The 13422-nt window shown below is 36.9% G+C and overlaps 1 protein-coding gene across 3 annotated transcripts in view; it reads left to right on the plus strand.

The window, feature by feature from the left end:
- The window catches only part of becn1 (beclin 1, autophagy related), a 62770-nt gene that overhangs the window by 16599 nt on the left and 32749 nt on the right, over positions 1–13422 (plus strand). For all 3 annotated transcript variants that reach the window (XM_051124030.1, XM_051124031.1, XM_051124032.1), the window contains exons 4-5: positions 9597–9655; positions 11146–11236. In XM_051124030.1, coding sequence (XP_050979987.1) covers positions 9597–9655; positions 11146–11236 — 150 coding nt within the window. The remainder of the gene's footprint in view (positions 1–9596; positions 9656–11145; positions 11237–13422) is intronic.

Below are 13422 nucleotides of genomic sequence, written 5' to 3' on the forward strand. Positions count from 1 at the left end.
AAGTCACTGCACCTGTTTACCAAAAAATTTTAGAGCACTTCATGCTTCCTTCTGCTGACCAGCTTTTTAAAGATGCTGATTTCATTTTCCAGCAGGATTTGGCACCTGCCCACACTGCCAAAAGTTGGTTAAATGACCATGGTGTTGGTGTGCTTGACTGGCCAGCAAACTCACCAGACCTGAACCCCATAGAGAATCTATGGGGTATTGTCAAGAGGAAAATGAGAAACAAGAGACCACAAAATGCAGATGAGCTGAAGGCCACTGTCAAAGAAACCTGGGCTTCCATACCACCTCAGCAGTGCCACAGACTGATCACCTCCCTGCCACGCCGAATTGAGGCAGTTATTAATGCAAAAGGAGCCCTTACCAAGTACTGGGTACATATACAGTAAATGAACATACTTTCCAGAAGGCCAACAATTCACTAAAAATGTTTTCTTCATTATTTTTATTGGTCTTATGAAGTATTCTAATTTGTTGAGATTGGTGAGTTTTTGTTAAATGTGAGCCAAAATTATCACAATTAAAAGAACCAAAGACTTAAACTACTTAAGTCTGTTTGCACTGAATCCATTTAATACACAAGTTTCACAATTTGAGTTGAATTACTGAAATAAATGAACTTTTCCACAACATTCTAATTTATTGAGATGCACCTGTATATAAAGCAAAATATATGTGTCTAACTTCCTGCTGCCAGCAGGTGGTGCTATAGTTATAACTGAATATTGGCCTTTAGATGTCTTCAGGCCAGGACTCTTACAAAACATGTGAAGTTTGGTGCAGATGACTTCCTTTTGCCAGGAAGTAGTGCTATGACTATAACTGAATATGGGCATGTAGATCTCTTCAGGTGAAGACTCTTATCAAACATGTGACGTTTAGGGCAGATCGGATATTGTATGCCTGAATAGGCCTTTTTCACACTTCCGTGTTCCAAGAGTGGAAGTTTCAAACAGTGGTGTAAAAAAACTTCCACTGCAGCCTGAATCAATGACTGTGCCCATAGAATGGGATTGTTGTGATTTATTTATGTATAATTCAGCACAGATATGTTTTCTAAAACACCAAACTCACAATCATGGATTGAGTATTGATTGAGTATTGTGAAACCAAGGAAAATGGTTTCATTATATTCCGATGTAAATAAATATATTGCGAGAATAAACAAAATATTATTAAAAAAATAAATGTAAATTTCTCTGGGAGTAATTTGAGCAGTGTGCTGCTATTCATTACTGTCATGACTGGCAACAGTGGCAGCGCTTACCGCGTCAATCAGAAAACTTAAAATGAAGGATGACATACATGGGAGGACATCAGTATAAATAAACTGTTTAAAATATTGATGCTTATTGCTAAGTCCAACTAAATTAGTTTAATTTTCGTCACAAAACTGGCATCTGTCCTTTGACAATAATGCAGACAGAAATTCTTTTCAACAAAAACTCAAGATCTTGTCAGAAAAGGCTCTAGATTACGCTCACCAAATATGGTTTTGATCAGACTAAATCTCTAGGATGAGTTTGTTTAAATATATCGCCTGTAATGGCAAAAATGGCACAAAATTTGCAGGGAAAAAAAAATTATCATTTAATGAATCGACAGTCTATGCTAATATTCAACATGTTTTATGCTAAACAGTACTCTTTAGATTGAACTATTTCAATCTAAAGAGTTTACTACCAAAAAAAAATGCTGTTTTTATAAAGGAAGTTTTACTTTACTGACAGGTGTGATTCAACTTACAACACTTCTCATTCATTCCTATAGTATCCATAAATGGCGACTGAGTGTCGCACAACTGACTGAAATTCAATGACGTCAAGGCTGTAATGTGATTGGTTATTAAGGGACACGCTTGAAACAACACAATGGTGAAAGCAGCTCAATGAAAATAAACATAATTTCCAATCCACTTGAATTTATAAGTGCTCACGCTATGAGTAACACGTTTGGAAATGTAATTTAATCTGTAATATGACTCGTTGTGATCACTGTCCTTGTACATAAAGCAACTCATCTGATTTACTGTTCAGCAGCTCTGTGTAAGAAATCATGTATTTGTTCAATTTAAGTCCAGTACAACTTATTGTACTTTATCCCTTAATAAAATTAGGGCGATATGATATATGATTAAATACATCAACGGCACACCCCGTCCCCCCTTAAAGGTCAAGTAAACTTTATTTTCTATATAGCACCAGATCACAACAGAAGTCATTTAAGGTTACCTTTTGCTATAGAACAGGTCTATACCTTGTTCTTTTATTAAACAAATGAAATAGTCTTATGTTATTTATCTTATTCACACAACAGCATGTAATTTCTGTTTCTACGTGTACACGCGTCTACAATTTCTCCTCCGCAAAAACACGGACTGGATAGCGGAGTCCATTCATAAAAACAGATTTACCCTATCCACAAGTTTCCTACACCCCATGAGGCCTTGCGTCATAAGTAGGAGCGTCTTCCGGTTCGTAGTAAACAAGCGGGACGTGACACTCATTCATTCAACAGTTGACAGTAGTGATGGGCAAATAAAGCCTCATGAAGCACTGACATTTTCGGGAAAAGATTCAAAGCTTCGAGTGTGTCGAAAACAGTGCAATCTGGTGGTTAGTAAAAAATAAAGCAGCCAAAAGCCTGTGAAAGAAACACCGTCGGACGAAACATTGAACACACATTCCGCAGATAGACTCATGTTACGTGCACAAATATAAGTCTAACAGTATGTGTTTGTTGAATTTCTGTCTCTGATAAATTCATTTACCCATTAAACTGTGGCATTAAATTCTAGTACGAATATCTATTTGATGTAATAGAAGAATAATGTACACACGAAGTGCACATAGTATGGCAAATATTTAATTTTCCTTAAATATTTTGTATTTTTCACATTACTTGTATGACTGGGTATTTAAAAATATAAATTAATAAGTAAGATCTGGGGGTTCAAACGGACACACAAATTGAATTGCATATGGGACTGGAGAGAAAGTGAGGCTTCGTTTGTCACTGTTTTTTGTGATTTCTACGTTAACAACACAAGCCTCGAATCGAGGCTTCATTTGGCACCACAAACTCCAATGCCTCAGTTTAAATATCACATCACTAGTTAACAGTCATTCAAGATTTAGCGATCCAAACTTGCTAACGATGTGAGAGCACAGCTCCGAACAGCACATGTTGTCCCTGAGCACCATAACGACATCTCTCATAAAGGTTTGCAACTTTACAAAGTAAACAAAGATCCGAAAAACACAGCCTCTCGCTAATTAGCACACATAATACCATTGGTATAATACTACTGCCGCCTCACCGGAAGTTGTTCCCACATTCTTTTTTACAGTAGCGCCCCTCGGAAATAGGTGGATAGTGCGGAATGCCACAGAATTCGTTAATTATGAGATGGATAAATCAAAAGTTGGTCTCTCACTTAATTTGAATCGCGATATGGACTAGTGTCTGTGAATATTAAAACGCAAAAGATGGTTTAAATATGAATCCTCCATGTTCCGCTTGCCTCTTTATGAATAAATAGCGGAGACACGGTTTTGTTTATTACACAAATACTAAAGCACACGTGACGCTCGCGGTGGATTTCGGCCTTTGCGTGTCATTATATGACGACATGAACACATGAACTTTGTCTCCAGTGCTGCTGTGAGAGTCACTTCATGTGAATTTTACCGTTTCATTTGAGAAAATTAGCATCATATCATAGTGTATACACAAAAAAACTAACCGGCAACCTGTCAAAATAAAAGTACGGTTTAACGTGTAACAGGAATGTATTAGTCTTGTATTACTTTTGTACAGTATAATGTAGGTCTTTATATATTCCTGTTTCTGGCAAAATTAAAGTGAAACAATTAAATGCTAATATATATATATATATATATATATATATATATAAATACTACAATTAATTTTAACAGAGAAACTTTGTTTGGCAACAAATAACAGGGTTTATTTTTACTTTAATTAAAATAAATAAATGTTTAATGCCTTCATTTGATTATCAGAAAAATTAAAATACACAAGAATTTCTGAAAAAAAAAAAGAAAGAAAAGAAAACGATTGTAAGGCCCTGTTGTTCAAAATTTCAACAAATTTACAACTGTAATCAGGGCGGAATATTTCAAGTTCGCAGGGCACTGAATAGAACAGACATCTGAGATACACACAAAATGTGCAGAGCGGTGGTTCACTTACAAGATCAACTGGCTGAGATCAAGCTATAGTGTGTTTATTTTATCTGCCAGATATATCAGTGCCACCTAGCTATTAAAAATATTAACGCAAATACACCATTAAACACTCACATTATAGGTAAAGGTAGTTAATCAAAAACAATAAAATAAAATGCAATATTGTGTTAAGAGAAAGTGTCCCCAACTAAGCAAGCCAGAGGCGACAGCGGCAAGGAACCAAAACTCCATCGGTGACAAATGGAGAAAAAAACCTTGGGAGAAACCAGGCTCAGTCGGGGGCCAGTTCTCCTCTGGCCAAAGTTCCCGTGGTCTTGTGCCGACAGCCGTCTAGGTGATGTGGTCTTTAATGTGGATCCGTCTCTGGGGCTCATCTAGTTGATGTGGACTCCGCTGACATTCAGGGCTGTAGAGGTCGTCTCTAGGTGCTGATCCACCGTCTGGGCTGGGTTCGGACTGGATCCGGGGGACTGCAGTGACCATCTGATCTGGATACGGACTGGATCTGGTGGTTAATGTGACCTCGGAATAAGAGAGAAACAGACTAATATTAGCGTAGATGCCATTCTTCTGACGATGCACCGAGTACATCGGGTGTTATGGGAAGTGTTCCCGGTTCCGGTTGACCTAATTAGTGCAGCCTAACAATCCTTTAACGGATTTGAATTATAAGAATGTGGATTTGTTATGTGTAAGCAAGGTTAAAGAGATGGGTCTTTAATCTAGATTTAAACTGACAGAGTGTGTCTGCGTCCCGAACATTGTAGGGTAGATTGTTCCAGAGTTTGGGTGCTAAATAAGAAAAAGATCTGCCGCCCGCGGTTGATTTTGATATTCTCGGTATTATCAAATTGCCAGAGTTTTGAGAACGCAGCGGACGTGAGGGACTATAATGCGATAAGAGCTCACTCAGGTACTGGGGAGCTAAACCATTCAGGGCTTTATAAGTAATTAGCAAGATTTTAAAATCTATACGATGTTTAATAGGGAGCCAGTGCAGTGTAGACAGAACCGGGCTAATATGATCATACTTTTTGGTTCTAGTAAGAACTCTAGCTGCTGCATTTTGGACCAGCTGGAGTTTGTTTATTAAGCGAGCAGAACAACCACCCAATAAAGCATTACAATAATCTAACCGTGAGGTCATAAACGCATGAATTAATGTTTCAGCATTTGACATTGATAGCATAGGTCGTAGTTTAGATATATTTTTGAGATGGAAAAATGCAGTTTTGCAAATACTAGAGATGTGGTTTTCAAAGGAAAGATTACCATCAAATAGCACACCTAGGTTCCTAACTGATGACGAAGAATTGACAGAACAGCCATCAAGTATTAGACAGTGTTTTAGGTTATTACACGCTGAGGTTTTAGGCCCAATAACTAACACCTCTGTTTTTTCAGAATTTAGCAGTAAGAAATTACTTGTCATCCAATTTTTTAACTCAACTACACAATCCATTAGTTTTTCAAATTGGTACGTTTCGCCAGGCCGCGAAGAAATATAGAGCTGGGTATCATCAGCATAGCAGTGAAAGCTAACACCATATTTCCTGATGATATCACCCAAGGGTAACATGTAAAGCGTAAAGAGTAACGGCCCTAGTACTGAGCCTTGTGGTACTCCATACTGCACTTGAGATCGATATGATACCTCATCATTTACTGCCACGAATTGATGGCGGTCAGATAGATACGATTTGAACCATGCCAATGCACTACCACTAATGCCAACATAATTCTCAAGTCTATTCAAGAGAATGTTGTGGTCAACAGTATCAAACGCAGCACTAAGATCCAGTAGCACTAACAGAGAGATACAACCACGATCGGATGACAAGAGTAGATCATTTGTAACTCTAATAAGAGCAGTCTCAGTACTATGGTACGGTCTAAAACCTGACTGAAAATCCTCACAGATATCATATTTCTGTAGGAAGGAAGATAACTGTGAGGATACAACCTTTTCTAATATCTTTGACAGAAATGGGAGATTCGAGATAGGTCTGTAATTAGTTAATTCGTTGGGGTCAAGTTGTGGTTTTTTAATTAGAGGCTTAATAGCAGCCAGTTTGAAGGTTTTGGGGACATATCCTAATGACAGTGATGAATTAATAATATTTAGCAGAGGATCTATGAGATCTGGAAGCATCTCTTTTAGTAGCCTAGATGGAATAGGGTCTAGCATACAAGTTGTTGGTTTAGATGATTTAACAAGTTTATACAATTCTTCCTGACCTATAGTAGAGAATGAGTTGAATTGTTCCCCAGGAGATCTATAGCGCACTATCTGATGCGACACTGTAATTGACGGCTGCATAGTGACAATTTTGTCTCTAATTGTATCGATCTTAGAAGTAAAGTAGTTCATAAAGTCATTACTGCTATGCTGATGGGCATAGTCAGTGCCTGTTGGTTCTTTATTTTTTGTTAACTTAGCCACTGTATTGAATAAATACCTAGGGTTATGTTTGTTTTCTTCTAAAAGAGTCGAAAAGTAGTCAGATCTGGCCGATTTTAACGCTTTTCTGTACGATAGGGTACATTCCCGCCAAGCAGTACGAAAAACCTCTAATTTTGTTTTCCTCCAGCTGCGCTCCATTTTCCGGGCTGCTCTCTTTAGGGCGCGAGTGTGCTCGTTATACCACGGGGTCGGACTATTTTCCTTAATCTTCCTTAGGCGCAGAGGAGCGACCGTATCTAGAGTCCTGGAAAAGAGAGAGTCAATAGTTTCTGTTACATCATCAAGTTTTTCTGAGCTATTGGACATGCTGAGGAATTCAGATAAGTCAGGAAGATTACTTAGAAAGCAATCTTTTGTAGTAGAAGTGATGGTTCTACCATACTTGTAATAAGGAGTTGAATTTACAGTTTTAGTCATCTGGAGAATACACGAGACTAGATAATGATCAGAGATATCATCACTTTGCTGCAGAATCTCAACGGCATTGACATCAATTCCATGTGACAGTATTAAGTCTAGAGTATGATTTCGACAATGAGTGGGACCTGACACGTGTTGTCTAACTCCAATAGAATTTAGAATGTCTGTAAATGCAGCTGCCAGCGCATCATTTTCAATATCAACATGGATGTTAAAGTCACCTACTATTAAGACCTTATCTGTAGCCAACACCAGCTCAGATATAAAATCAGCAAATTCTTGAAGAAAATCTGTATGGTGCCCTGGTGGCCTGTATACAGTAGCAAGTACAAACGTCATAGGGGATTTATCATTAACAATTGTTTCTCTGGATAATGTTATATGAAGCACCATTACTTCAAATGAGTTATACTTGAAATCCGCTCTCTGTGAAACACTAAAAATATTGCTATAAATTGTAGAAACACCTCCCCCTTTACCTTTTAGACGTGGCTCATGTTTATAACAGTAATCATGAGGAGTAGACTCGTTTAAGATAATGTAATCATCTGATTTTAGCCAGGTTTCTGTCAAACATAGCACATCTAGATTATGATCAATGATCATATCATTTACAAAAAGCGCTTTTGTAGAGAGGGACCTGATATTCAAAAGGCCAAGTTTTATCATTTGTTTCTCTGTATTATGTAAGTTTTTTATTTGTTGAACGTTGATTAGATTGTTACTCTTAAATTGGTTTGGACGTCTTTTGTATTGTCTAGCTCGGGAACAGACACAGTCTCTATAGCATGATATCTAGGTGAAAGGGTCTCTATGTGCTGAGAATTAACTGATTCTGGTGACGTGAGGCGGCTAGCAGACGGTCGGATTAGCCAGTCTGTCTGCTTCCTGACCTGGGCCCCAGTTAGTCAAGTGCAAACTCTAAGACTATATGCCATATTACTAGAGAGAAGAGCAGCACCACCCCTGGAGGGATGAAGACCATCTCTTTTCAACAGGTCAGGTCTGCCCCAAAAACTTGTCCAATTGTCTATGAAACCTATGTTATTCTGCGGGCACCACTTAGACATCCAGCCATTTAGTGACGACAGTCTGCTATGTATCTCGTCACCACGATACGCAGGGAGGGGGCCAGAGCAAATTACAGTGTCTGACATCGTACTTGCAAGTTCACACACCTCTTTAACATTATTTTTAGTGATCTCCGACTGGCGAAGTCGAACATCATTTGTGCCGACGTGAATAACGATCTTACTGAATTTACGTTTAGCATTAGCCAGCACTTTTAAATTTGCCAAGATGTCAGGCGCTCTGGCTCCCGGTAAACATTGGACTATGGTGGCTGGTGTCTCTATTTTCACGTTCCGTACAATAGAATCGCCAATAACTAGAGCACTTTGATCAGGTTTCTCAGTGGGTGCGTCACTGAGTGGGGAGAACCTGTTTGATGTTCTGATCGGAACGGAAGAGCGGTGTTTTGACCCGCGACTATGCCGTCTCACAGTCACCCAGTTGCCCTGCTGCAAAGGCGAAGTTACCGGAACCGAACAATGTACGGGACTTCCTAAGCTAGTCGCATCCAAAGCCGTATCTAATGCCCTCACATTCTTACTATCCTCGATTAAAGTTTGGATGCGTGTCTCTAGTTCTGAAATCTTCTCTGTCAGCCTAACTATTTCCCTGCATTTATCACATGTGAATCCCTCGCTGCCGACAGAGATTGATAAACTATACATATGACAGGTGATGCAGGTTACCAGGAAAGGAGAAGAAGCCATTACTCACCGTAGATGTAGAATGATTTCAACTCACCACTGTTGTCTGATGAACTTGTGTAGAAAAAGGCGTAGAGAAAAATTAAAAGTGAATGGCAAGCTAACCGGCTAACACACTACAAACACGCTGCACTCGCGGTTGTAGAATAAAAACGAGCGATCAACGAGAGCGAGGGAAGAAAGGAAAGCGGTAGTAGACGTGAATAGAGACGTGAGTGGGAACGCAAATGGCAGGCTAACCGGCAAATGGAATGCTAACGCACCTAGTCAGCAAGAATATGACCCCTCATCAAGGGAGCAGCCGAAGGAGAGAGAGTCAGCAAGAATATGTTAAAATTAAGTTGATTTATTGTTACAAAAGGTTTCTATTTTGAATAAATGCTGTTCTTTTTAACATTTTATTAATCGAATCCTGAGAACACTTGAGCAACTGTCTAGCAATTACCCAGAACACCCTACTAACTGCATAGTAACACGTTGGCAGCCATTGAGATTACCTTAGCAACCGTCTAGCAATGACTTTGACCAACCTAGATTTTTTTTTTTTTTTTTTTTTTTTTTTTTTTTTTTTTTTAAACTTTAAAACTAGGCATTGACAAACTAACACCAAAAGTTTCCAAACTTTAATCTTCTAATTTTGTAATGAATATTAAAAAAATATTTGTGATCTTGAATATACTAAATTTTGAATTCTTTAAAGAAGTGTCTGTGTTATTTTAGGAGACCTTTTTGGAGAGCAAACAGGATGGTGTGGCTCGGAAATACATCCCACCTGCAAGGTACGATGACACCTGTTTTTACACAAACGATCATGTGTTCTGGTTAGAGCTGTATGATTAACTGTTAAAAGATTACAATCTTGATTTAAACATTGGAATTTCTGACAGGTATGAAATATGCTTGTGATTGTAGCCAGTGGAAAAGGCTGCCATTTTCTCCTAGCTCAAAAACGGTCTACTCTATTACATGTGACAAACAACAAATAATGTACATCATTTAACACAAAATATTGTGATTTATTGAACATTTCTATTATTTTTTGCTAGTTTTGTCAGCTGCTTTTTTAGTCACTGAAAACTGTAGACAGTTAGTCATAAGTTTTATTAGTAAGTATTAATAAGTATTATTGATTAATATTTCAGTCAATCTTGTCTACCTAAAAACAATATTTGTCATATTTTTTTCACAAAAGAAACTGCATATAAATTGACAGATGTATTTACACAGGTTGTTTAATGCAGCTCAGAAGTCAAGAGCACATTTACTCTGCAATTACAATTGTATAAATAGTTTTGAGATGAATATTTTATTAAGTGTAATATTTTGAATATAGAAATATGAAATAATGGAAAAAAGGTAATTATATTTTTAAATATAAAACTAAAACTGCCAGTAGTCTTAATAAGTGAGTCAATTAATCATTCATTCGAGAACAAAGCAAGTGACTGACTTGTTCTTGAATTGGTCTTTGAATCATTCACTCAGTCACAGATTTATTCAAAATGGGAATTCATTCAGAAACTTACCATCAATGTGCACTGTAAAAAAATTACTTTGTTTTACAGTACAAAACTGTAATTTACAAACAAGAAAATCTGAATGTAAACCAGTAAATTCAACAATGGACACTGCTATTAAAATGTGTTTTATACCTTTAACACACTGAGATTCAACATAATAATGCAGGTGGTTAAAGAGAAAGCCACATGAAGAATCAAAGCTCATCACAAGTAGCTTGGCCCCAAGCAGAAGTATATTCTAGTATATAAATGTGCACAGAGTCATTCACGCAAACACATGAATAGACATGTTCTCTGTATGATATATATGACGCCTTAAAATAAAGTGTAACCAAATTATGCATAATTTATTGTTATTAGTAAGTATATAGTAAGTACATGTAACATGTAACAAGTACACAGTCAAATTAAGTGTTACTGCATTGTCTGTCTCACGCACTTCGTCATTTTTATAGTATTTTTTTTTTTTTTTTTTTTGAAATTATGAACTGAAACATCCACAAATCTTTGCATGCTATTGTCTTCAGTAGTATAATGTTCTAGTTCTGTAATTTTTTTTTTTAAATCACATTTGTGATTCTCAGTTAATTCAGAATTGTTTATCTCTAGTTCTGGTTTATATTTTTATTTCTTTATTCTATGTAATGTGTTATATGCAGCTCGTATGAACTGTAACAACAATGTGCTGAGCTGAAGGTAAATATTACGAATGTATGGTGGTGTATTAATGAGCTGTTTGTGTTCTGTAGGATGATGTCAACTGAAAGTGCAAATAGTTTCACTCTAATTGGAGAAGCTTCAGATGGAGGAACTATGGAGAACTTGAGTCGCAGGCTGAAAGTATGGACTTATTAATACAAAACAGCACTATACAACTATAGACAATTTCATATTTACATTTATGTTCTTGGCAGACACAAAATTAGTACAGTAATGCAGATGATTTATTAGTTAGAGCTTATTTCACTGATCTATGATACATTTTTGGATTGCTGTTTTAAACCAGTAGTTGAAACAAAAAGCAGTTAAAGTATGATATGCGTAATCAAGTTATTTATTTGACGCCAATATATTAATTTAATTCATTAAAGCTGCTGTTGTTATTATTTAGACTTATTTAACTGTACTTCACCTGCCTAAAAAGAAATGTTTATTAGGGGCCAAGCACAGAAGCCGTTAGCGTTCTTCATTTTTTTTTTTGTTTTTGTTTTTGTTTTTCTGCTATTGAGTCTATGGCTGCCCATAGAACTGTTTGCAGAAATTTAGCACACAGATAGAAGAGGTCTCAACATTAACCATAGCAAGTTTGCTATGGTTAGCAAGTTAGCAAGTTTGGAGTCTCTAACTCAAATGCTTTAGCATCACCACTTGTCCAAATTTTCACTTCACTCACTCATTTCACTCGGTGCTAATAACTTTTGCACCGTAAGGTCTAGAAGGAAAGCACTTTGTCCTTTATTATTAGGGACCAAGCAGCGAAGGTTCGAAGGCACCTGTTGTATCTGTTGGCGTTCTTCTTATTATTATTCTTCCACTTTTTCTGTTTGAATGAGTTTTATTTTACCACCGCATCTGCATAATGCATTTGCCAAGTGCCGTTTTAACCACAGATTCGACAAGTTATCAATTTTCTGCCTGCAGTCAGCAGATAATTTAAGAAAAACACTGTAGTTAAAGTAATTCATATTTAATATTTACAGAAGCAAATCTAGTATGAATTGTGTTTTTATACAGTACTACATGGAAATATTAAAAGTACTAGTGTCAGTATTGTCACATAAGTTATTATTTGTCACAAATCATTTTTTTTTTTTTTTTAGTAATTTTATTAATATGCTAATAGCATAATAGCTAAATAGCATGCCATTCAGCATGTCACGCACATGCTGTTTTTTTTTCTGGGTAATAGATCTATTAGTTTACAAATTAAGAAATTGTTGAGCATTTTTTTTTTTTTTTTAAGAAATTTTCCTTTTTCCATTTTATTTTAAAAAAGAACATGTTATATTTTGTTCTCATTATTTAGCATTATTTAAATAAGACTGAAAATGGCAGCCTGGTCTTATTGGCCATGTTCACACAGCAGCAGAATCAGTGTGAGAGAGATGCTCTGCCGCACAAGCGTGCATCTACCGTGTGCTGCATGCTTTAATTTGTGGTTTTCGGTAACTTACAGTGACAGAGAAATGAGCTGTGTGTCATCTGTAAATTTCATATCCAGTCCCGATCCCTTCCGTCAGTTTTGTGTTCTGTGCGCAGCTCAAATGCTCCGCTATGCACTCAAATTTAAAAGCTGCTGTCGGTTAATGATGATTTGATGGATGAATGTGCGGTTCAATTATACTCTTGTCGCAGAAAGTGAATATCAAAGCAATATCAAAGATGGCAACGTCTGTAAAACTGGTAATGCTTTCAGTTTTGCAGATGTCGCCATCTTTGATATTGCTTTGGTCTCTGTTGCTGTGGTTACTCATAAGGGCTTGACTCCTGTTGCACGTTCATACAGACAGTATTCGAAAAGCGAGTGTAAGCTGCAGTGTGAGCGGGACATTTTGAGACTCACACCTGTAAGTAAATGCGGTTGTCAATACCAAAAACTGACAGTGTGAACGTGGCCATTGTTTATATGTAGGAATTGGTAGTGTTTAGAAGCACAAAACATATATTTTTGTAAGTTTTTATTGATGCTGAATCGTACAATTTGGACGTATTTTAACTTTTAAAACAACTTTTTAGCTGAGAAAGTGAAATCATTAAAGGGGTTGTTCACTCAAAAATGAAAATTTTATGTTTATCTGCTTACCCCCAGGGCATCCAAGATGTAGGGGACTTTGTTTCTTCAGTAGAACACAAACAAAGATTTTTAACTCAAACTGTTGCAGTCTGTCAGTCATACAATGGAAGTCAATAGGATCTAAGGCTTTGAGAGTCAAAAAAACATACACAGACAAAACCAAATTAAACCCTGTGGCTTGTGACGATACATCGAGGTCTTAAGACACGAAACAATTGGTCTTTACAAGAAA

Source organism: Labeo rohita, chromosome 12, assembly GCF_022985175.1.
Source record: "Labeo rohita strain BAU-BD-2019 chromosome 12, IGBB_LRoh.1.0, whole genome shotgun sequence".
NCBI lineage: Eukaryota > Metazoa > Chordata > Actinopteri > Cypriniformes > Cyprinidae > Labeo > Labeo rohita.